The 27,232-nt window shown below is 33.1% G+C and overlaps 1 protein-coding gene across 1 annotated transcript in view; it reads left to right on the top strand.

Moving 5' to 3' along the window:
* Window positions 1-17,920: 17,920 nt before the first annotated feature.
* LOC149784263 (uncharacterized) overlaps window positions 17,921-27,232 on the top strand; it is a 15,717-nt gene continuing 6,405 nt past the window's right edge. The window contains exons 1-2 of the mRNA XM_089932968.1: window positions 17,921-18,337; window positions 18,716-19,043. Of these exons, the coding sequence (XP_089789094.1) occupies window positions 17,921-18,337; window positions 18,716-19,043 (745 nt within the window). The remainder of the gene's footprint in view (window positions 18,338-18,715; window positions 19,044-27,232) is intronic.

The raw sequence follows: 27,232 nt of genomic DNA, 5'->3' as shown, positions 1-27,232 counted from the left end.
ATTTGTTCAGACGAAAACACTTAATACTGTGTAAAGAACCAATAGCAAAGGTGCAAAAAGAGAAATTGGCATACAGCAAAATGTCAATGAAGCTTGATAGAAAAGGCAAACAGATTATAGATACAGCTTATCTAGCATGTAAATTGTTTGAACATGTCACCAAAGATATAATTTCAATGAAAAATATTAACAAGAAGTGGCTGGAAACTAGAAAAAGAAATCATTTAAAATAAGTCTAACAATCGTGGCAGTCGCAAAAAAACTGCTAAATTGATATTAATCATACGTTAAAGTAAATTGCTGTACGATTTGTGTGATTTATTTTCGTTTTGCGACCGGTTTGATTCTTTCAAGACATCACTTTTGTGACCAAAATTTACAAACTTGTTCAATCTTTAGTGCTAACATATGAAACTTATGACATAATCTCTATAGGAAGTATTTTGTACTATTTTGTGAAGACAGTATATGCATATGTGTTACTGTTTGCTTCGTTACAAAGATATGATTGTGCTATTATAACCATTAGCGCTGTTCCATTTAAACATACATGGTACCCAGGGAAGGTAGTTTTTAAAAAATATATGCCAGGGTAATTTGATTTCGACTAGTTCATAGATAAGAAATTTCTAAATTTCATCTATGGGGAGTGCCCCACTTTAAAAGTGCCTTCCCTTTGTCCCCATGTATGTTTAAATGGAACAGCCCTTATTATCTAGAACAATGTTCATTATTCAGTTTAAAGTGACACACTTGTTAGTATATATCTCTGCACTGATCATAGAAAGAAGGCTTAACATAGTCTTTAGGATGACAAACTTGATGTAGGGGTGACATCTTTCTTTGTATCCAGATATGATTTCAAAATAAAATCTATGGCTAGTCACATTTAACATTAGCACCTCTTGGTATAAGCAAATATCAAATGATATGTAAATGTAATCAGGAGTTACCTTAAATGTAATTGGGTATATTTTTTTTTGGCAATATAGTGATATTATCACATTCATATACACATTTACTGGGAGCACACAAAATATCAAATATGTTTTCATTTGCATCATCACCTGAACATATTTTCCCAGTAGTCAAAACAGGCATTTTAAGCTGAAAAAGCTGCTGTTGTAATTGTTGTTTTGTTTATAAAATATACATTCTTATTGTATCTTTTATGAAGGGTAAATCAATTGTACCTCAAAGTTGAATGAGAACTATGTCATTATTTTTGTCCATCTTGATTAATATTATCAGTAGAAGTGGACTTATTTTTGTGACCTCCTCATATGTGTATCATTGCTGTCATACACAGTTCAGACACTGTGTATTGACATTACTATAACAAATTTTAACTAATGTGTTTGTGTTCTTTGTAAGCTAAAAGGAACATCACTGAAAGTTTTCACTGAATAGTTCAGTGTAAATATAACTGTTTAAGCTGTATGATTAGGTAAGGAAGGTTTCAAAGTCGCTTCAATATTAACAGTATGCCTTTTTGACATGGACTCCCATTTTGATTAAAATGTGTCAGAAAATAGTAATCACTGTGCTGTGATCTGGGATAAGAATGTTCCCCTTGGGATTACAAATCTGCATCAAACACTCCGCACAGCCTTATGTACCACTTTAAATTCTGAGCCAAGGATGGAATTTTCATAGTCTACACAGAGGCATATGATAGATTCTAGTATTACTACCATAGGCAATCTCCACATGGGAAGGTAGTACATTTGATAATCAGTAGAGTAATATAAGAATATAAAAAGCATTTACAACTAATATTAAAGACAATGTTCAAGTCATATAGGAATATCGACACATCATCCTTTTATATTCTGGAGGCAGTGCGATGCATAGATCTAGCAATATTGCATCAGATATTTTAAACAACCAAATAAATGGTATAATGTTACCATGGAAATAGGGTAATGTTGCTACTTGTGCTTTGGAATTAACGATGTAGTATTTTACTACACCAGGTTTTGCAAATCAAATAAGTTAGTGTTACACTGTTAAATGGAAAATAGGGTAATACAGCTAAATGAACAATGCAGTATTATCTCTACATCAAGTTTTGGAGATAAAGACAATCCGTTTTACAATGTCACCTAGAAATAAAGTAATCTTACTACACAAGTTTGGTGATTGAGAATGTAGCATGTTACTACATCATATTCTGGAGATCACAGATTCTGTTTTATAATGTCACATGGAAATAGGGTAATATTACTAGATGTGTTTGGGGGATAGCTATGTAGTATTGTCACTACATCAGATTTTGAAGAAAACAAATCAGTGCCTAGAAATAGGGTATTGTTACTACATGGGTTTGGTGGAGAGCTGTGTAGTATTGTTGTTACATCAGGTTTTAGAGATCACAAAATCAGTGCCTAGAAATAGGGTACTATTACTACATGGGTTTGGTGGAAGGCTATGTAGTATTGTTACTACATCAGGCTTGGAAATCACAAAACCAGTGCCATATAAATAGGGTATTGTTACTACATGGGTATGGTGGAGAGCTATGTAGTATTGTTACTACATCTGGCTCTGGAGATCACAAAATCAGTGACTGGAAATAGGGTATTGTTACTACATGTGTTTGGGGGATATCCATTTAGTATTGTTACTACATCAGGCTTTGGAGATCGCAAAAGCAGTGCCTATAAATATGGTAGTGTTACTACATGGGTTTGGTGGAGAGCCATTTAGTATTGTCACTATATCAGAATTTGAATAACACAAATCAATACCTAGAAATAGGGTATTGTTACTACATGGGTTTGGTGGAGAGCTATGTAGTATTGTTGCCACATCAGGTTTTAGAGATCACAAAATCAGTGGTGCGAAATAGGGTATTGTTAATGAATATGTTTGGGTATTAACCATGTAGTATTGTTACTAGTATGTTTACAAGTACAACATTATTCACTTTAGAACTTATTGTGCTTTTTATTATTAAACTTGATATTGTGTGTACAAAGTTTAAAATTCCTTTAAAAAGGACAAGCAAGCAATTCCTTTTTTATTCTGACAGCCATTTAATAAGGTTTATCATTCTTAATTGTTTGTTTTGTTTCTTCCGCAGGATCCTGATCGTGATAGATATCGTCGTTTACTCATATACATTTACGCCCTAACCATAACCGATAATCGTTGTGAGCGTCATGTAAATGCTCGGGATATTGCATATCAAATTTGAAGAAACAAATAGTAACCATCAACTGTGTCATTTCTCATGTATTTGGGTAGGTCAATATTTGCTGGACCGATTCACTCAAATCTACTAACCGCAGCTGCATCATTGCCGAATCCTAAACGTTATTTTGAACGTAACCTACCATGCAACTGCTTGGGTGAGCGGGGTCGTACCCCTCATTTTTGGGGTTGTTGGCTCGACTTAACATGATACTGCGCCTTAAATCAATCACTCGATAAACAAATGATGATCAATGTGAGTGAGCTATTCCAGCCCAATTTCGTTTGGACAACAACGCATTGCAACCCTTGCCAGGTGACGATACATAATAAATAGGATAGGGGCTGTACGGGTAGATTGTAGTATCACGAACGATCTGAAGATGTCAGTGTGCTACAGCTGATAAGTGCGCATATATAGAGCTTCATAGTAGCCAAAGTTTTGCACTTGAATGCAGACCAAACTGTATTTGCATGTTGGTACTCATGTTCTGTAATATTTTCACTTGACAAAGGCGAATGGAACGCTTCGATCGGTGGTAGATGGGTTTAAAAAAGTTGTTCCAGTTAGCCTGGTACTCGTACTGATACAAACTTTACTTTCGTCAGTACATCTGTACCTATATTCCGTGGACAGTATCTACTTCATAAACTTTATTAAATCAACACATTGCAATTGTCATGGCCAAAACCTAACTTATTTTACTATGAAAACGTGTCTTTACGTTTTATCGTTTGACGTGGTTGAGGTTTATCGGTGGAAGGAGTTTGCACTTCAGTAAAAGTTTTTGTCATGAATACAGCTGTGAGTTGCTGCTGATAACTCACGAATGCCAGCACCAATCATAATTATATCTGCTAGTAATAGAGATGCTGCCAAATCCATTTTGCCGTAACTTTGATGGATATGAGAAACACCTCAACTGTGTTTAGAGCACGATAAACACGATACAATGACTGTCCGCTCTGTTATCCTTCACATCGTACTGCCACAAACTTTAAAATATCCCCATGGTATTTGTTCAACAATTAGTACCGCTCCATCAATATGAGGCGCATATGTGTCTTTGATGTCAGAGCGTTCTACTGAAACAGTACAGCATTCAAAATCCGCGTACATCATGCATCATACACTCAACGATCTTCATACTACTGCAAAGTTGACAATATCTCTGTTAAAGTCATGACATGACTGGTTAGCAGTTATTGAGTCTTAAATACATGTCAGCAACTTCTACATTGACAATTCTTGCGATGACCTTTACCGTATTAAGGATTTTTTAATTGTCTCTGCCAATTTCATCATTGTTGTTGAGCTGTCTTTACGGATATGGATTACGCCAGCAAATTTGTGAATCCTAGGGGTAATATTTGTAAGTTTCAGGATTAAGTGGCAAACGAAAAGTTAGCTAAGGACAATGTTTGCTTTAACTCCGGCATGACGAAAGTTTTGAGACGTCGCTAATATTCCAGGAATCGTATATGCAATAGCTGTCGAGCCTCTTTGTTATATATCTTGCAGATATATGGTCAACAGAAGTTTTAAAACAGGCATTCACAAATACAATACATCCGTTTTTCTTCATAAAAAAGACCTTTGAAGTCGAATAAAGCGTTTATCCCAAATAAGCACAAATAACGCGTCACTGAGTAGCACGCCAACTCAAACAGAACAACACATATTATACAATAAAAAACAAATGTTTTATAAATATCCCGGAGAAGATTCAAATCGCTGCTTTTAGCAATAGTTTATCAGAGTTGTTCTTGTTGTTGGTGCTGCCGCTTCTCTGCAACGTCATATATTTTATGAACATATCTCTCTTCCTGTGGGATGGAATGATTGCTTTTTCTTTATAGCACATTCGCATTAATCTAATTGCCATTATTTTAACCATAAGGATCAAAAGCATGTGTTTAATTAGTCTGCTCTTGCAAATCATCATCACAAACCTCATCAAAACCGGCACTCACTTTAGAGGCAGTGGGTGAATTACTTCTCTTTTGAGGTGGATGTTTTCATTCACGATAATTTGGACATTTGGTTCTATTTTATTCGGGACTAAAATCAGCCCGAAGTCCCTATTTAGCTCATAAATATTCATCTCTACTGTATTTATGTCATTTAGTATTAGCAGTATAGTCTGTGGCTTAACTGTATACGGTATTAAATTTACCTTTGAAGGAGGTTTATTATGGATAACCACTTGAAGGGGACGATGTCACTCAGATGCTTTTACTTCATGTAAGAACACTGACCTGCATAATTAAAAAGGCGTTTTTTTTTTCCTTCTCAACACTTGAATATAAAGCACTTGAGGATCACCAGTCAGCCTGAATGTATGTAACATTTGTATCGGGCTCCAGCAACTGTGTCAGCACATTTATCCCGTCGGGTTCCATCTTCTTGTCAGTTTTATGAGCCACTAAGCTTTTCTCTGAAACATATTCGCACTCTTGCACGACATACATCGAAAGATCTGAGAAATTCCTTAAAACATCTTTTTAATATATATAGTCCCTATATGAAATTGTGGGATTCACACTTAAAGTCAACTATGAATTGTAACGGTTTAACGACCTTCGTTTTTCAGATTATGCAGTTTTAACTGACGATTACACTTAAAACATTTATTTATTGTTTTCACGCATACCATTATATTCGAACTACCATAGCGATTTTCACCACTCTTGACAAGAGGGGATAGTAGCATTGCTAATTGTTCATTGAACACTTTTTGCGACATTTATATCAGCTTTTACTATATGATATGCAATCTCCACTCCAAGTGTGCAATGAAAGCGTACACATATTTAATCCATAACAGACAGGTATATTTCTAATAACACACTTAAAATACCGGTATTGTATTTATCCATTGTATAATGTTATGTTCATCATGAATGGGAACGTCACTTACGTTGATTTAAATATGTAATTTAAATATTGTTAGACGACTAGATGTATGAATTATCTCCCTTGCATCACTGAATGCATTATTAACATTGCCATTACCATTGAAGTATTGTGTACATTGATTTACCTGGAGCGCACTATACTGGAGAAGAATCAGTTACTTGTTAAAAAGATATAATTATAAATCGGTATGGATCTGTTTACATAATGTGTTTCTTTATACTAATAAGAATGAACCTATGAAAAAAGTGTAACGCACACTATTGCAACTGATTTTCTACGTATTTTATTACGTTGCATATATCATTAGATTTAGCTGCGTATATTGTTCCGCTTTGGTGTTCACCTCGAATTACGTACGTTTTAAAGGTATAAAAGACTTATTAATGAAATATAGAGACAAAAAAGAATTTTGGGACTTAAAAGAAAAACTCTCATATAATTGGATCAGAAATGACATAACCAAAAATATACTAAGTAAAGTAGAAAAGGAGAACTTGTATGTAAATTGGAAAAATGCATGGGGGCACTGGTCACAACTAGTGTCCCTGAAAATACAAAACCTCACCTTCAAATACATGCATGATGCGTGGTTGACAGGAGAGGTTGCAGCGAGACGGCATATGGTCAGAGTACCGCCAAAATGTCCGCTGTGCAAATTAAATATATTTAGTAAGAGACATGTTATGTTAACTTGTAGAAATACACAAAATGACAGGAAAATTATAGTGGATGAAATTAACATAAATAGCAATTTCAAACCACAAAGTATACTATATCTTGACGGAGATTTTAAAAAGAAAACATTATATAAAATAACAAGTTTTATAGTCAAGACGATTAAAAATTGTGGCCCAAAAAAATTTTAACTTAGGAAATATCTCAAGAGGGAAAGTACAGATAATGACGCCATGGGGCTATGTCACATGGCGCTACGCGAAGTGAACAGGCCCATGGAATAGTCTAGAAAGGAACCCTCTTGAAAATAATTTTAAACCGAATATCTTTTAATAAAATAAAAAAAAAATAAATTTAACTTATTTTGAGTTGCAATTTGACTTCTGATTGCATACATTTTAAAATTTAAAATAGATTCAAATTTCAATTTCAATTGCATTTCACAATTTTTTTTTTTTTTTTTTTTTTTTATATTTTTTCTTTTTTTTTGTTTTTGTTAATACTAATGGACCAATTTACGAATATTTATAATTAAAAGATAGACCTGTTCCATGGGGGAGAAGCATATTAATTTAAAAAAATGTGAACCCTTCCTGGAGCTCAGTCTTATCTTATTAAGAAAGGTGATTAACACATTCATAAGAATCAATAAGATTCAAAATTAAGGGGACATCACCTTTCTTCCAAATTCACAAAAGTATAATAACGATCTTCCGCTGTATATGAACACGGAATATATTAGAAAAACTTATACACCACAATAATTTGATCCAACAAGCTATCCCAACAGAAACACAATATAGCATACATAACCCATAGCACAAACATATAACAAACATGGGATGTAGGAGACCCTAGCAAGGTCACAGGAAAAATCAACTAGGGGAAGTTTAACCGAGAGGATAAGTGAAATCCCTCTCGGAGATACTCCCCTATAGATATACTAGGGACTGGAAAAATACCTGAACTCCTAATTCACGTTATAAAAACGAGGAAACAATACATTACAACAAATCAGGGGGAATACAAAAACACATAAATAAACAAGGTAATTAGGATGGGGGGCATCTGTCCGGTGCCCCCCCCCCAAAAAAAAAAAAAAAAGAATTACGTACCACGGATTGCCCATGTTGAGTTTACGCTTGATCACACTTCACGTAACAGTGGCTGAATTTTCTGTTTGCCACCTTTGACTTGTATGTCTTACAAAATAGGCTTACGTTTACAAACTTACATTCTCATATTTTGGTTCGCCTATGTAATGCTGTATATTGCCTTTGTTGACGCAATTTCTTCGCAAGGATTTTTTACCGTTGGAATACTTCCATTTGTCGGATATAGTTCCATATTAAAACCATAAATTACTTCTGCATTAACATTCTTCTGTACACTAGCATATATCAGAGAAACAGTATGTTTAATTTTTAGGATAATTAATTAGCATACCATATACCCGGATTTATTTAGAAGTATCCGTATTGTATTTTATTTTAATTCTCCTCTAGTGGACCCAACTTGAGCCTGGTCAAATTATTCAATTCACATTTTAAGAGGCTGTACAACTTATTGTTGACGTGGTTTCAGGTAAAGGTTGAGAGATTATTGCATTTGATATTTGATACAAGACTTTATTTAAAGTAAATGTACATATTTTGCAAGATATTATTTATAAATATGATATTGTTTATAAATATGACCGCGATGAAATAAATTATGTAACTCTGGTGAGGGTACTGTTTTTTGAATATTGTATTCAGAGATGGCAGAGTGAGGAATAACAAGAAAACCATGGTATATATGTGTACTGAACGTTGATGATATACACAATAAGATACGTTTTTTATGATAAACTGCCTATCACAGTACATACATGTATTGACTTGTTAAATGTGGTAAGCATTTAGCAAAGAATAAGAACAATTATAATCGTAGACGATGTAAATCTCTTTAGTTCACATTAACCTAATATTTATACAGTCATATATATGTGTATCTGTGTTTATATAATTGATGTCCCTGCAGAAGCAAAGTAGTGTCATTTGCGGGTAATAAATAAGTATGGAGCTAAATTGATACTACCAATTAATTACTTGTTTCAGGATTATATGTATTGCATCACAATTCAGAGACATGTACCCCAAATTGTAAATAATGGAGAGTTCCCAATCTGTGGCTCTCCTGTAAAAAAGGTTCAAGGCTGTCTTGCTCAGAGACAAGCAGAGAAGCATATAATAACGTGAGAGTACACGCAAGTAAATAATTTGTGCTGAGGGCTTTCCAGATGTATTGATCCCATTTTGAAAGTTGGTGACATAAGCAAATGACATCTATATAATTAAAACGATAATTAATATAATTATAATTATCAATATACACAATGGTTTGCCATGAACCCTAATCTAATAGTAATGTCATCTAAACTCGGAGATGTTGACATGTTTTACATTTTAACATATTAGGTGCTTTAGTTCAAAAAATATTTATATTTTACTAAAATTGCTTCTATGCGACCCTTTTAACTAGAGTCTGTCTATGTTTTCAGGCATTATAAGTTAATATTGTTTATGTTTTCTTTAGCTGTCCGATAGTATTGCATACTTTCAGAATTATTACAGATGTATTATTACCATACACGTTTGGTTCATTTTAAATATATGACTCAACGAGTCTTAGGTCTCTTGCTGACTGCATAGTGGAATATAAATGATGTTTATTCTCTTCTCCGAATACTTGCTGCAATTACTAGTTATAAGAAACAAAATTGTGACCGGCAAAACAATATTAATACACAACAACAAACTACAACTTGTTATATCTAGTTAATTTTAAACTCTCATACAATATAGCACGCTGAATAAATGAAAAACAACTACAATGGAAGTTTTAGTATACCATAGTCAAGGATCAAGTACACATTTTAATACATTTCAGACTTTCGTCAATACATTAGTAATTGCAATTATGTTGGAAAAGAATAAAAAGCCGTTGCAAGAATAACTGCAAACGCATCTATTTTACACGTACAATTAATTTCGTTACGATGTCTAGTATAGCGATGTGTGCTAACAACGGAATAATTACAGTAATGACTACCGGTTAGATGGTAATCCTATCTTGTATCAAAAACTATTTTTACACATAACATCGAATGGCAACATGTCATTATGTGCAGTCATTGAAGATATCCAGGACTCTTGCTGACAAATAGTCATAGAAAAGTTAGTACTTTATCTCGTCTTTTACTTTCTCGTGTTCATTTAATTTTAATATCGAAAAACTCGTTTACATTGGTTTTTTCGATTGCAAAGAAAATGTGTGTTATTCACTTTAATTGTATTGTATATTGAAACTTCTTTCAATATATCGACATGAATTTGTTCAGACGTGGTCGAATAAATTCTAAAAGAAGAAAACAAATCCTGAACTGGATGACAATGATGATGGTAATTACAATCTTTAATTTATCAATTGGTCAATTTTATTTAACTAAAATTTAAATATATGTCCTTTTTCAAATTCTTGTAAGCCGTGAAGATTTATTAAAGTTCACGTAACGGTTCTGCTGTGCGGGCATTTTGGTATTTTATTTGCTTTGATTTTACATGTTACGAGTAAATAAAAACGACTACTTGCACACGGCACATCCTATTAAGTTATTTACATTTCAGTTCTTTGTTCTCATACCTGTCATACATATTGATTTCGTGGTCAGTTTGATTGTCACCATTACTCACGGAATGCAATATAGTTTTGTAAACTGCTTTAATGTGTTATACCGGAAAAGCGTCTCCAATAGACAATAACAACATTTTCTGCAAGACAAACAATTTATGACGTATCACATAAATATTTGACAACTCTGATTTATTTGTTGGCTCTACACTTATAGAGAAAACACCTACAACTATCAGAACGGATCGCTGTATTCTGTGCCGCAACCCAAGGAGTAGTTTTCGTATAGTCGCATGCTAGACTTATTCTAGTTACGGTTACAATCTCAAAACAGTCCTTACATTGGGAAATACAGATATACGTAAGTATACGTTTTGTATATTTTGTTTTCAAAATAAATATACAGTTATCTATAAAACATATCAGGAAAATAGGACGGTTGCTATTAGCGCATATTGCACGTACTATATTAAAACGTAGGAAGCGATCACTTCAACATTACTTCTTGAGTTTGTTTCCGTAGATCAAGCCTTGCCAATAAGATATTTCCATATTTTTCTATCGAATAACTACAAAACGTGACACTCTCAAATGTATATTAGATTCAGCCAAAGTGCTCTCTTTGATAATTATTCCTTTGTGAGATGCGATGAGTACTGGCATATAACGCACACATTCACATATAAATACAACGAAATCACGTTGCTCCATTTAAAATTATGAATATATATATATATATATATATATATATATATATATATATATATATATATATATATATATATATATATATATATATATATATATATATATATATATATATATATATATATATATATATATATATATATATATATATATATATATATATATATATATATATATATATATACTCCGACACAATAAGAACAATTCACACATGCACACACCTTATACATTTTCACCACCCATAAGTCATCGCATAGTCAGATGAACATTCCTCCTTATTGTATGAAATATAATTTCTTATGTTCGTGGTCGAACATGAAATGCTACACATATCCTATATGACTGATGGACATCATCCATTTGTTCCCTACGGTTTTTGTAAATAATAGTATCGAAATCTGCGTAATTTCTTTTCGGTTAGTCTTTGAGATCCTTTAAAAGGATGATTAGCAAAGGAAATATAAGTTTTGCTACACTTAATAATAAGGTAAATGCCACACAGTATCACCAAAGATGCCCAAAATCATTTGTTGTATCAATTTTTAATTCATATGGACTCGCATTACAACCAGTATTACAATATATTAACTGCATCAGTTTATCCCTGAAGTTCAGTATATCCATAAGGGATCAATAGCAGATATAGTTAGTTCCGATATTATCTAGTGAATGCTAAATTCTGATCGCGAATTGCCTTAACGATATATATTTGAACATCTGTTTTGCAGTTTTAAGTATTTAGCTTAGAAATTATTAGTATTAGTTAATAATACTTTCATTAAAATGGTTTATTAGAATTGGATGTCATCTAAAACCACAATGTCACACTTTGTCATTGAATGCCAAAAATGAGCAATAAAAAGGAATGCCTTTTCTCTACGCGTTTTTTAGTTTGCTGTTTTGCTACAGAAAAGGTAAACGAACGTGGGTAAAGAAGATTTTGTAACATTTATCTCTATTCATTCAATGACAGTTTTAAAATATTTTATATACAATCCAGACCAGTCTTTGCTAACGAGGTTCTACACAAATCCTTTCATTAAGTACCCTATGACTACAACCATTGACACTGAAAGTTACAAATGTTGATATACATTGTTAATAAGGGAAATGCCACAGAATATCACCAAAGATGCCCCAAATCATATGTTGTAGAGATTTTTAATTCATAAATATATAAAATAACTTCTTTGACTCAAAGCACATATTATATATGCATAACGCCAAATAGATAAATGTCTTCAAATGCTTGAATTAAAGCTTCATCCAGTCTTGCAAAGTATTTTTCTCTGACACAATCGGACCATTATCAACTATTGTACTTTTAGTTGGTGTAGCAATATATTCTTGATAATAACAATAATGATCAGCCACTTAGAATATACGAATATATATCTTTCCTAACAAATTTATTTTAATATCTAAAATTTATCAATAAATGAAAAATATAATTTAATTCTTAATTTGATAGTTCTGTTTTAAAGCCACGATAACGCAATGTCCATATTTCACAGTCTTTATTCAACTAAATGTATGACCAGGGGAATCCGCGGAAAATATTTCCGATATATTCCTTACATTTCTAGTAGGTATTGAATGTTTCGTTGCGTCCTAATCCTAGCATAAAATATATCAATCTTAAGTTTATAAACGGACTGATAATGCAGTTCGTTTATCGGTCAAGAATGCAAGGATGGACAATAAACAGTGTGTCATATATTTCATTTCCAGCCGGGAATAGCTTTTCATTACGGACTGTTTACTCTCACGAAAAAAGAAACAGATATATCAACTTGCTCATATTTGAAGAATTTATACATTTGTTTAAATCAATACCAGCAATGCTACTCGTATCGTATGCATCATCTTCAAAATTACAGGATTAACTTCTCCAAATATATACTAAATAAATAACATGCTCTTTCCAATGAAAATACTTCATTTAGTCTCATTTACTACTGTATATACTATTCCCTGCATATATGCAAATTAAGTGTTTTATGTTGGTCAGACTCATATTTGTTACCTGTGAATACATGAAGACAAACAACTATATAATTGGTATTGAAGGAACTACACTCAATTGCATCAGGCTAAGTGGAGTAAGCTCAGAAAGGGAGAAATATAAATCTTACAGATCACTGTCAACTATTCAGATTTACACTGATGGATACTGATCTAGGTTAGTGAATTAATGAAACTATAGAGTAAACTGACCTAACAATACAATTTGTTGGGGGCATATCATCAAGCAAGTGATTCAGGGTTGAAGATCAATAAAGTTTATTACATTCTTGATTTCTAATATGTATTGATTTAAAATTGTTTGGTATATGTAATTAATGTATCCATTAGAACTCTTCAAACAGTTGCTGTAATCAAACTTTCACAAACCTCTTCCTAGGAAGTATGTTTAAGTTATGAATATGCAACGCATATTTGAATGACATCTTCTAACGGTTAAATGACAGAATGGGACAGGAGTAGAGAGAGCGTAGTCACTTCACTGCATGTTCAATATCCGAGCTTTGAAATATACAGTTTTTTAACAGTTATTTGCAATCTATCGACCATGTATATTTCTCTGTCACCCACACGCTTGTTAATGTAATACGAATACACATTATTTTGTAGCATAGATTAATGAAATGGTCGTATAACCAATTGTATCATTGTTATAATCACACATGTGTATTTGTCTTCTGTGAATTGTATGCATAGTGATTATCAAAATATGAAGATTAAGAATCAAATACCCAAAAAGCTTTTCAAATAAAAATTCACCAGATAAATATGATAGTATTGATGTGATAACCTACTGAGTTAGGCTATTAATATAACGCATTACAAGTGTAAACATGAAAATATTGTTCTCGACTCACCGACTTTCTGTGCATGTAGTTGGCGCTTGGTAAACATAACTAGTTGAATTAGGATTTGTATGGAAGGAAATTGTATTGTCTCTCAACTAATGTATGTATGTTTGTTTGTATGATGTAAGTAAGTATGTATGTATGTATGTATGTATGTATGTATGTATGAATGTATGTATGTATGTATGTATGTATGCATGTATGCATGTATGTATGTATGTATGTATGTGTGTGCGTGCGTGCGTGCGTGTGTACGTGTGTGTATGTATGTATGTATGTATGTATCAAGGTAGATAGCTTGGTATATACTTATAAACGTATGAATTTAGATTATTTCTCTATTTACCTCTATATGAAACATACATGTTTAATAGTTATCAGAATATTAATCGTATACCCCAAATATATGGTTAGGTTACATGTATACATATAAATGCTTAAAATGAGGCAACATATACAAACCCTCTACATTCCGTGTCAGCACATGGGCATTATACAAAATAATGTAACATTGAAATTATTCATGTATATTTGTCTCTAAAAATGGATATTTGTAATAGTTATTTATTTCTTTGCATTATCAACTACTTAAACACAATTCTCCTACTCCAACACCATCACTCTTTCTTAGCCTATTGGCTGTCCAATATAACGTAGTTCAGTTTAGATATACTGCTCTTCATGCTTTTCACAAGAATGCAAAACAGAAAAAAAGAAATTATTTGGAATTTAACATATGCTTGCTTTCACATTATATGATACAAGCTAACACGCAATTGGAGTAATCCACGTATGCTATAAAATCTAATATAAAGTATGGCCAGAAACGTCGTGAAAAATTATCAGTCTGATACATTTTTAGTATTCTCTATTTACAGTTGTAGTATTTTGAATTTCCTCTAACATAGAGCTTATAATAATTAATATGTGCATCTCTTCCTACGGACACCAACAAGCTGCTGTATGTTATTTTGTGAACATAAACTCGTCTGGTAGAGTACGCATACATGTTTACTACAATAACAGGACACAGTCGGCGTGGAATATATGATATAATGAAGTTAATTCAACGATAATATATTCATGTATAGTATAACTGAATGGTAGATGGATCTGATATCATACTCGTGCAATGAAGATAAAATATATTTGATATAATGATAAAAAAGAGTTAACAAATGAAGAAAAAAGAAAGAAATGACACGGTTCCTACATGTAATTAATCTGAATATGCACTGTATCAAGTCATCAAACAGAAACAATATATGAAACAAGTAAACAAGTATGATCGATACACATGTCAGTATGGATGGTCAAGGTCCAGACTGTATACACAAAAATCGGAACGATTTTCTATGCATGCTTACTCGATTCTAATCAATAAAGCGATATATTAGATTGTATGTCTTCAACAGTGAAACATATCTCGTGACGTGCAGTCGACACCACAATTAATGAGCAATCACGAATGTCCTTCTTGTACCAATGTGCGGAAGGATACCATGAGAAACAAGTTTCCAGCAGATTGGCAAGTCTATAGCAGCATCCGGGTCATACGATACCCTTACATCCCACAACTCTAGTTAAACAACTAAAATACAATGACCGATCTTTGTTGTACATGAGTCATGCTAACTGTATGCATGAGTGCACAAGTGGCTTGTGTTTGATTCTGGATCGAAATAATAGCCGTTTCAGAATAGAGGAATGGGCAATTTGAGCTCGGGTGTTTGACCAAGCCTCGATTTCGTTAACATAACCTGTACAATGGCAGTTTTGAAACGTGATTGAAGTTCTCCAGATGATGGAAAGTTATTGATAACTTCTGTTAGTGAAGACAATATTGAATCAAAACGGAGATTTAAGGTTTCTTTGAATGTCATGCATTAGATGAGTTAAATGTATCATACAGATGTTTCTATTAGCAGCAAATATAGATGGACTGAGAGGGACTAATACTTAGTTAATGTCTAAGGCGCATACGTGCTCTGATGCATGTTTTTAGACCACAATGAAGACTATGGACTATTATTATCAGGACTAGGAAGAAACAATACATACATTTGACCATATTTATGGGCGGGTTGTCTTACTGATGTAGGTTTAAAATTTGAATACAATCTAGCGGGTTTGATGTGTATAGGTTTCCAGGAGAGTTAAAGTGAAACGAAAAATCTATAAGAATAGTCAGGTTGCAACCTATTGTAGTTCCACACTCGAGGAATATATGAATCTGCTATAAAGAAAAAGAAAGATTCTGTCAGTTTGGTATTCGACTAGAAACGTGGTAGAGCAGAGAAAACGGTATTACTTATGAGTGAGGTTTGTACCAGTTCAAAAATGATGTTCAGCCGATAAGAGATCGGGGCGAACGATACTATTTAAATAAAAAGAACACAAATTGATATGATACAACATCATTGCATGTAGATAGATGAATGATGGTGCAAACTGCAATAACGCTCAAGTTAAGTATTAATAAATTGTTGTAAAATACATAAGATAGAGAAAATGTATACATTTGGTGTCTGTTGTGGGAAACAAGAAGTGACGAAAACTTTTATGATTGTGGTCTCTACAGTTTTCATCTACATTAATTAGTTGTGTTATGCACTATTTCTCAAATAGATAAAACTAGAGAAACTAGACGAGTTTGTCTCTATTGTTAGTTGGAAATTAATCTTCCCAAATTAGGTCAGCTGTTGCGCATTTACAAACATCAGTTGAGAGAAGGTTAATCTGATGTAGGGATAACTGTATATACTTATAGTAGAGGGAAACAATATATGTAAAGCAAAACGTCTTGATGGGGTCAATGTCAGTGTAAGTTTTGAAATATTCATTAATATATATGTGCTCATTAGTATCGCCTCCATGATAAGGCTTACGGAGTTTATGCAAAGGTTTTTACGTATATATCTGTTTGCAGCTCTTACCATTGGTCGATTTTTAAATTCAATATCAGTTAGAATTGAAATGTGACATGACTATTTGTTATTTACGTTAGACTGCCTTCCTTTGTTGTTATGCAAAGTGTTTCAATTCATCATCATAGCAGCATGTACATAATTTCGAAGTATCCAACTGCACATTTGAAAATAATAGAATATTCTATGTTAAGCGGATTGAGATTGAAATTTCTTAGATAAGAAATTGTTTTAGCCATACGTTAATGTATGAAACAATATTCAAAACAATATATAAATGATGTCTCGTCACAAAAAAGTGACTGATAAAATTGTAAAAAAATAAAAAATAAGATGGAAACATGTCTGACACAGAGAAACGTTCTATATATTTAAGGTAAAGCATTGCTGACCAATGCAATATGATAAAGCTCATATATATTGCCTAATAACGAAGAAATAACTTTCATGTTAGTACCATAGTTCTTTTTCAATATTCATTTAAAGCCTATGTATTGAAACCGGTGGAACAATGTAGAACATCCTGCACAATGCTTGATTGGTACATTCTGCAAGACCAGTTTTTAAAGTACGATATACCAAACTGGCTTTTGTTGAATGGCTTTGAAAAAACATTAAATAATATTTTCTTCACGTTATTTTTATATGTGCTTAGTCTATACGTTTTTAATACTTTCCCTCCGACATTTTTAAACACAAAATACGTGTATGATAGTTTAATACTCTAAGCTAGAAAGCAATATGTGTAATCAATACCCATGAAGATAAATTATTTTTCGAATTAATCTATTATTCTTATTTTTCATTTCAGCACCAATACGAATAAACCGTTCTAACAAAACAGATACCCTTCGAGGCATGGAAAGAACAAACCAATGACGACGGATGTTTCGCTCTGCAGCTTAGGGTCTATATAAATCTGTGATAGGTTTAATCTTCCCAACTTCAAAATGTTTACACCTTTGAAAGATCTTTCGCCAGGCAGGAACTGGACTTTGGATGAATTGAACGACAGAGAAGTACAACTGTTAGTTCCAGTAATTTGCGTTATTTGCATCGCCATGGTGATTGGGACTGTCGGTAATATACTTGTTCTGAACGTCAATATTCGCATCATTAAAGTAGGAAACTGCACCTACAGATATTTTATAATCTTCCTCGCTTCGGTGGATACCATATTTTGCATGATAGGTGATCCGTTTATCATTGGAGTTTTAACCCATCCATACATTTTTACAAACACACTGGCCTGCAAGAGTCTCCGCGCATTTTGTAACTTCAATGTTTTGGTATCAGCTATGATCCTGTCAGTGATTGCTTTAGACAGATACAAAAGGATATGCAGACCAGATGGACACCAATTTTCCGTAAGAACGATAAAATATATATTTATTTTCATTGTATGTCTAAGTTTTGTCTTCTCGATTCCTACCTTTATTCTCTATGGAAGAAATACAGTACAAACTGGAATTGCGAATATCACTGGAATTCAATGCTTTCCCGATGATGTTTACAAAGATACACTGTTTCCCAACGGGTACAGTATGTTTCTTGGTGCTATGTTTATTGTCTTAACGACATCGATATCTATCTTCTATATATTAATATGGCGAAAAGTGAAAATGCATAAGCAATCAATGAAAAGAAGCGTATTGCAGTATGCTTCAGAAGAAAACGTGAACTCCTTCAAACTGGAGCCGAAGTCTGCAGAAATGTATCCTGTAAGGACTATATCTCAAACTCAGCACAATATACTTGATATTCGGCAAAACATTGATGAACCTGAGATGAATGACACTAAAGGACAGAAAGAAAACAAACAATTAGCTATTGCTGACAGGGCAAAAACAATACGCGTATCAAAAATGCTTTTTGTTGTCACAGCTTTTTTTGTCCTGAGCTTCGCCCCATTCATTTGTCTTGAACTCCTTACCTTTTTTGACGAACATTTCATAGACAATCTAGACAACACCAGCACGATGTTCTATCAGCTGTTCTGGAGGACCTTTTCAATAAATTTCATGGCGAATCCATTTATTTATGGAGTAATGGACAGGATGTTTCGATTGGAATGTAAGAAGCTCTTTATAAAAATATGTCAAACTCGGGACCTTTGGAAATAAATATATATTGAATCGGATATATATATATCCATCTATATTTCTATTTATGTATTTATCTGTCTATCTATCTATATATCTATCTATCTATCTATCTATCTATCTATCTATCTATCTATCTATCTATCTATCTACCTACCTACCTATCTATCTATCTATCTATCCATCCATCCATCCATCCATTCATCTGTCTATTTATCTATCTATCTATCTATCTATCTATCTATCTATCTATCTATCTATCTATCTATCTATCTATCTATATATCTGTCTATCTATCTATCGGTCTATCTATCTATATATCTATTCATCTAAACCGTGTTGTATAATAAATATTTTTTAGATATAGCCGTGTATCAAAACAGATAATGTGGGATTCAGATCTGATCGCTTTCCTCTCTCCTTGGAATGTAGTTTGTCATTTTGTTTTAACCATATATATATAACAAAGTTTTACCCATTAGAACTGTATCTAAATTAATATGCATACTTTTACTGTATTTCGATTCATTTTGGCTGAATGAATGGTTTATGTTATACGCTTAAAATGATACCACGTTGATTATCATTAGAAACTGACAGACATACTGAATAAACATATTTTCCGCTTTGTCTGATATGTTGAATGGCATTTAGGATTAAGTAACGGGAAATTGTTTTAACCGTTTTCACAATAATTGGTTTTCAATCCCACAGCATTTAGAAAAAATAACAATACCATATATATAGGCTATGCGTACGAGAACTTATATTAAAATAATCTGAAAGCCTGACGCTTAAATGTTTTTGTAATTTTATCTGAACTTATTTGGATAGCATGTGAAAATCATGACTGTTGGTGGGTTTGTACGTGCCACCGTCCGTGCATCCCTCGACCTGTATGTTTGCTGTGTAATATGAACTTCATCTATACTTACTGACGAAGAGCTATGTTATTTAGAAATGCGTTTTAAATGAATTAGTAAATTACAGTACACATTTCGGTCCCCAGATGCAAATCCCATGGTTTGAGTTTCATAGTCATATTTAGGGGACATTTCGTGTCTTCATATAAGCGAAACTCAATGTACGCGAATTCGGGCCGAGGTATGGTCATATTCGGAGTAGAGTTGCAATTAGGTGAGTATTGGACAACATGTACCAGTGCAGCAGGAAAAATCGGTGGGTACATGGAAATTTTTTTGCGGATATACTCATACAGATAAATTAGTTTCGTAAAGGGTCACTGAAATAGCATAAATCCTTTAAGATATGTATAATTTCAAATACGAAACTTTATAGGTATGCAATCCCTTGAAATGATGTTGTCGTAGTTTGTCTCCTAAACTATATTTTATCACTTTTTGAAATTTACCTTTTATTTGACCGCTATTTTTAATTTCATTTTCATGGTTTTATTTTTGGCTAAACTGTTATAACAGAAAATACGTCGTGTATTTACATTTCTTTAAAGTGATAATGAAACAAATTAACGAGTCCAAACTCAAATCCTTGCTTTTCACTTGGAATATTATCTTATCGACATAAGTAAATGTTTACCAGAAACGTTCCAAGAGTGCAAACAATTACGTTGCCTCCTAAACATGACACACTTTCATCAGATCATTCTGTTTGTCTCATGGTTGCTAAATTGTACATATAGCATTAATATTTTCCTGTTCAAAAATGAATTTAATAAATATTTTTGCAATATATTAAATGAAACAAAGTGTCGGATAAAATGGAAGGGGTAAAACAGACCTGAACCTCATGTTGCTTATTATGTTTGAAATCAATAAATGTATAAAAAGTGCATATACATTTCATATGAAATATTTTAGCAACTAATTTATTTCAGTAAATAAAGAAAAACGTTTTCAACACAAACATCTGAATATAGCACCATTCACGGTTTGAGACTAGACGAAAGGAGGACACATGATGCTAACCCCTCAGATTTGTATTGACGCAAACCAAATGAGGACTTTAGTATCATTAGGATTTTCTAATAAGTTTGGAAGCATTGGATTGTCCGTCATTTTAATCTACCTTAAATTTGTTTCCTACACATGATTATATTTAGTAACTATTAAAGACGAAGAGGAAATAATGACGATGACGACGAAATCGATGATGATGATGATGATGATGACGACGACGACGACGACGACGATGACGATGATGATGATGATGAGTTCAGTGTTGGGCTTTCACGTCTGACAATCTGCAAGACGGCATGCAGACCACTGGATTTTATGCATGATTATGAGTGTGGTGTAGACGTGGCGGCCATGATGGTAGGTTGCTTGATTTACGGATAGGTCCTATATCTTAACTCAGTACGACACTCTGAATTTAGTGGTTAGTCTCATTAATTCGCCCGCTATGCCTATTCCTCATTTTTCTCAGCAGTGAATTTAATATATTTTTAAAATCCTTTAACATGTCATCAGGTCTTCTAAATATGATTCTCCTTGCATCATAATGTGAACTTGTATTCGAATAAAGGTGACAAGATTGCATGGATGTATCAATTATGGTTTGAATATAAAGTATATCTTCCCAACTTTTGCTTTCTCATTTTCATCACCGATATTGACCAAGTACTCGATTTTTTAATCCGCAGAAATATAGACTACTAGATAACGCAGTACTCAGTTTCCTACTTTAGATTTAAAAATACTCTAGAATTTGCGATGAATTTCCATATTCTTCACTTTTTCAAAACAATTCTGAATGTTCAAATATGTAACATCACTGACTGTACCCACCATATTTATGTAAATATCAAAATCATCGATATAAAATTTCATCCTTCAGTATATCACTACGACCATGATCAATGTCAAATATGCATTCACCTCTCTGTACAAATAAGTGAAAGTATACCTATACATTACTGTCAGTTATATAGTCCATTGCCTACGAAAACTATGATTTATAAAGCTTAGTCTTAACAACGACTTAAAAAATTGGCACTAACATCTCCCTCGCTAAGGGCTCAGAAGTTAGCGATATTTCTAATCTGGCCTGGTGTAAAGATAATGTGACTGGGTGGGACATTGTTCCACGTGTCTGCGACATGATGCCCTAGTGCTAGACATCACTATAAGCTCTTACACTGCAGACATCATAACGATATGACTAAACATCCGCTAAAGCTACTTTAAAAATCCAAATAAAGCACACACGCATTTATATAACTATAATTTTAATGCGAGAAGGCGCAGTACAGAACATATGATGATCCCAAAGCATATATGGACGTCAGTCTAGATAGCCTAACACAAAATACACTAACACAGGTATTGCTATTTGCAGACATTAAATCCATTTACTCGCTTTAAACTTTCACAACATGAAATATCGATGAAAGAAAAAATATCCCTTTAGAAACTTAAAAATGTAATTTTCTAACTTATGTTTAAGCTGTTGGATAAATATTTTATTATCATATTAAGTAACGTAACATTAGTTAGAAATATTATAATATGTTCTGTCTAGCAGATAGTCTGTCAGTTACAAACTTGCGGATTGAAGAGGCAAATTACGTTTCTCTCAGGGTAACACTATTCACGAGGCCTGTGCTGTTTTGCTCCTTCAACATTTTTTTCAATGTTGAAAATTGTTTTGATTTTGTTATTTGATCTTTGTGTTAATGAGATTGTTATATTTTTATTCTGACCGAAGCATATACCTTTAGTCGTAGAAGCGTTATTGTTATAGGTGACGGAGTTTGACCTGTGCCCCTGATTAATCTATGGGTGGAGCTACCGGTAGGTACTAGATATATGGACGTTCGGCTAGTATATGCTATAAAATGAACTTCGATCCGCGGTAGCAAGCCGTTCAGTTGTTACTCATTTAAACCAGGCGAATATCAGTCGGGTAAAGAAAACAACGTCGTGTTTGAGGGAACACATTATGGCAAATTTGGTAAATTAAACAGTAATTTACATGCTATTCAACTCCGACTAACAGACTCATGAAAACATGCTGCGACATAACAACTACTCTCATACAAAGCAGCAAAACAGGTGAATTAATTACAAATTGAAGAATAAGGAAACCTGAACAAGGTTTTGTTCGAAATAAAACTATCGATGTGTATTTTGTTCGGTGTAATGTATCTCTAAAATTTCTTGAAGATACTGAGACTTATTATGAAGAGTCAGAAACCGTAGAAAATGTTCTCCATGGTATTCCAATATTACATACCTGGAGTGCACAGTAACATAATACCTTGATATAATGCTGGGTTATCGATCACGTCTAACATACCAGCCTTAAAACTATTTGGTTTCATATTTATATAATTTAGTCTATTACAATTAAGTCGTTTTGACAGAATGTTTAAAAAACAGAACGCCATTTTGTCTGATTAATATTGCCTTTTTCGACTTATGAAATTATAATCATTTTTCCTTGACATTGTCACTGGACTTGATACATCCTTTATTTTATTAAATACACGTTCTCGGTTTAAGTTTTAGTTCTTGTAAAACAATACTTGATAATGATTTATGTAAATTGTACAATATTTCGAAACAGTGATTTCCGTTCATCCTATGCCGCACTTGTGAAGTGATTTCGATAGAAAAAATCGAATACTTCCATCGCACAGATGATGTCTGGATGCCTCGTCTGTGTATAAATGCCTCACCGTAAGACTAAATCTTCACATTACGGAACATTTTGTCAGTGAGCGGTCTACTTAATAACTTGCACATCTTCAGCTGTAGAGGTATATGAGTTATTTATTAATTTCTTATGTCTATCATAAGTTATAACAGTTATACTACTACGTTTAGTTTTGTATAATTTTATGTAGCCACGGCTTACGCAGTATAATGCAACTATTTTCTATTCTTGTTTGAGCCTTAGCAATATATTTATATTAGAAATATAGTTGCTTTTTCTTAAGAAACGGTTAGTACCATATGATTCTTATTGGACACGGGTAGGTTCGAGTCTGATCCTGTCTATTAATTTGTAAATGGTTTTTCATGTTAAGGTAATCTTGATTGCTTACTGTATATAACTTAATTACGTTTAATCGTATATGCCAGTATCATGCATATTACACAGTGCTAGATGTATTTTCAGCTGATCGGAGACGACATTTGAAACAGCTGTAGAGCTATCCATTACAGTTGACCAAAGCAGCTTTAAAGCTGTATCATAACAACTGTAGAGCTGAGTGAAAAGTGTTGCTGGCCAAGTAGCTGGTGATCGGTGATCGGTAATTGCTGAGCGATTAGTAGGCGCCGATTCAGTAAGGAATGGAATGGTGGTCGATGACTACATGGAATGCTGACCACTTTATTGACCAGGGTGATTGATAGCCAAGTGTGCTGGTGACGGAGTATGTAACTCCATACTAGTAATCTTTTAACAGTGGGCAAACATTGGTGTTACAATACCCATTAATTTGGGATTGTAAAGATATTTTGTGTTATATATGTCCTTTTGTTTTCATCATTTTACTATGGGAGTAAAATAACTCCTTTTGAACGATTTGAGGGGATTCATGTTTACTTTTTGAATAAAACACTTCATTGTTTTTGCCGTGTGAAATTGCTGTGAATTATTCACGTTTTTGCTTGTACTTTATAAGTTCATTTTTTTTGTATTTTCATTTGTTGCATTATTAGGTTCGTGTGGATTATTTCAATTTCTCCAGTATTAGGATCTTGTACACGCACGCAATAAACAAAATTATTTTATTGTTCAAGTCATTCATCATTAAACATTGTATTATCACCATCAAAAGTGTTCTGTAATACATCCGAAATCCATCCGGTTATCTTGTTGCAAACATAATGAGGTATGATGTGACATTGTTTGACATATCGTGTTAATATTTTTCTGCAGTAAAAAAAATGCCTGTTGATATGTGTTGCCATCAACGGTCACTTTTGAAAACAAATACAAAATTAAATCAGGCTAGGTGTGCATCATCATGATAAACTGTGTAATCAATAATGCCGAAAGCAAAGGTTGTCCCAAAAGAATAAACCTACATTTAACATGTAACATTTAGGTGTTCAGTATAAGTTTCTATCAGTCTCAAACTGATCTACAATTCTTTTCAACAATGAGGTTGTCAGAATATCAGATTATTTTTTGGGGAGAACCAATAAAGGTATAATTTTGTGTGTGTATGTGTGTGTGTGTGTAATTTGAAAAAGTTAACAAATGGACAAACACGAAAGTGTTGGTGTTGCGACAACGATACTCTAATAATGACTTTATGCTTTAATTTCTTGTATCATATAACACTTTATAGATATTTGCCTCTCTTTTCTGTGCGTTGTTATGTTTGTAGCTTGGAGTTTTAAATTAGTTCAATCATATCGCTAAGCTGTCTGCAGCGTGACAGTTTAAACTGATGTCTAGCACTGGGGCATCATGCCGCACACAAGTAGCATCACGCGCCATCCAGTCTCATTATCCTGACAACAGGCCGAACACGAACTTTATAATGCTGAGCGCCAGCGAAGCAGCTGCTAGTACAATTTTTATATCTTTATTATGACTGTCCCCGGGGTTAGAACCTGCCACCTGCCTCATCCGAGGTCGACTCTCTAACCACTTCAGCCAAAATTGCGGTCTTTGCCTTTTGTATCCTAGCAGAACTATTACAGTCTATCTAACTGTTATTCACTTCTTTCAAGCATGAACAGTATTACAAACATACTCTTTAAATGCAAAATCTCAACAACAAAAAACAACAACGTCAAACCTAATTAATAGGACAGAACACGCTTATTATCGTGACCGATCAGGGGATATTGTTTTCATTAACTCCTGCTCCGAATGATTGAACTATGTCAAATGTAGAACTATGAGAGTGAATGTATTAAGTGGGTACGAGTACGATATGTTGCCGATTTATGTATGATTTAGTAGGTACATATTTATGCTCTGCAGACATGTGACATATTTATGAATGGGTCTTGTCCAAACAAATGTCAAACTGCTTTGATCAATATAAACAATATCCACAATTGACAATGATTCGTAGGTGATCAACATGTTTGACTCATTAAGTAACCATTGCTCATTGCTGATATAAACAGCAGACATCCTTTTTAATATTTGATTTTAAATGAAATTTATATATGCCAAATTAAATATTGTCACATCGGCACTCACTCAAGGAGTAGAATGTGCATGATAAAACTAAATGTTATTTGTAAATCCTTCTCTCCCCTTCTCTCCTAGTTCATATTAGTTTTAAAATTCAAAAGATAGATAATCTAGTTGTTCATAATACCACTACTCGATATTAATAAATGTATGAGTAATAATAATAATAATAATAATAATAATAATAATAATAATAATAATAATAATACAAATAATAATAATAATGTATCATTTATTTGTCCAAGGTGGGGCAATTATCTAGTAAATAACTTTATTGCCCTCCAGTTTAAATAAATTTAATACAGTTATAGCGGCAATATATAGAATAGTATCACTTACTGCATTAAAGAAAAAAAAATATAGCACAGTAAAAACTATTAAAGGTTAAAGTAATGTTAACACGAAGATACATCACGAATGCTCTGTTTTCTTAAATCCACGATTTCTCATTAAAATTTCCCCATTAACTGTACTGGCGTAAGAAGAGATGTCTTAAATTGCTCTGCCCCAACGGTTGGCATGATGTATGTTGATGTTTCCACTCGATCATGTACTAATTTCACTCAGGTTCAACTTAAAATCACCAGGATATTCCATATCTAGATTAATCAAGACCTTGAATATAAGAATAGCTTTCCAATATGTAATACAAGCAGTAAAATCAAAAGAAAAACTCTTTTTTAAAAAAAATGCATAGTAACGTTGTGAATCATACGGTCGGATCGAATGCTACTCGTATAATTACCTTAAACTAACAAATACATACCTAATATTCAGATATAACGAAAACAAAAGAAAGTAGAGTTTTATAACAGCATATTTAGATAATGTTGGTGGTCAACTATTTGGCTGATATTTTCAAATCGTTAGGTAGGTCTAACTGGCGCAGAATTACGTGTACCTAATGAGAAATGCATTATTCGTGAACAATAATGTACATGGATTTTTGTTGTTGTTGTAGGGTTTAATGCCATTTGTCATCACGCCATATGCTATACATATCGGCCAGTA

Source organism: Sinohyriopsis cumingii, chromosome 14 (assembly GCF_028554795.1).
Source record: "Sinohyriopsis cumingii isolate HCF-2022 chromosome 14, ASM2855479v2, whole genome shotgun sequence".
In the NCBI taxonomy this organism is placed as follows: Eukaryota; Metazoa; Mollusca; class Bivalvia; order Unionida; family Unionidae; genus Sinohyriopsis; species Sinohyriopsis cumingii.
This window is presented reverse-complemented; position numbering and strand designations above follow the sequence as displayed.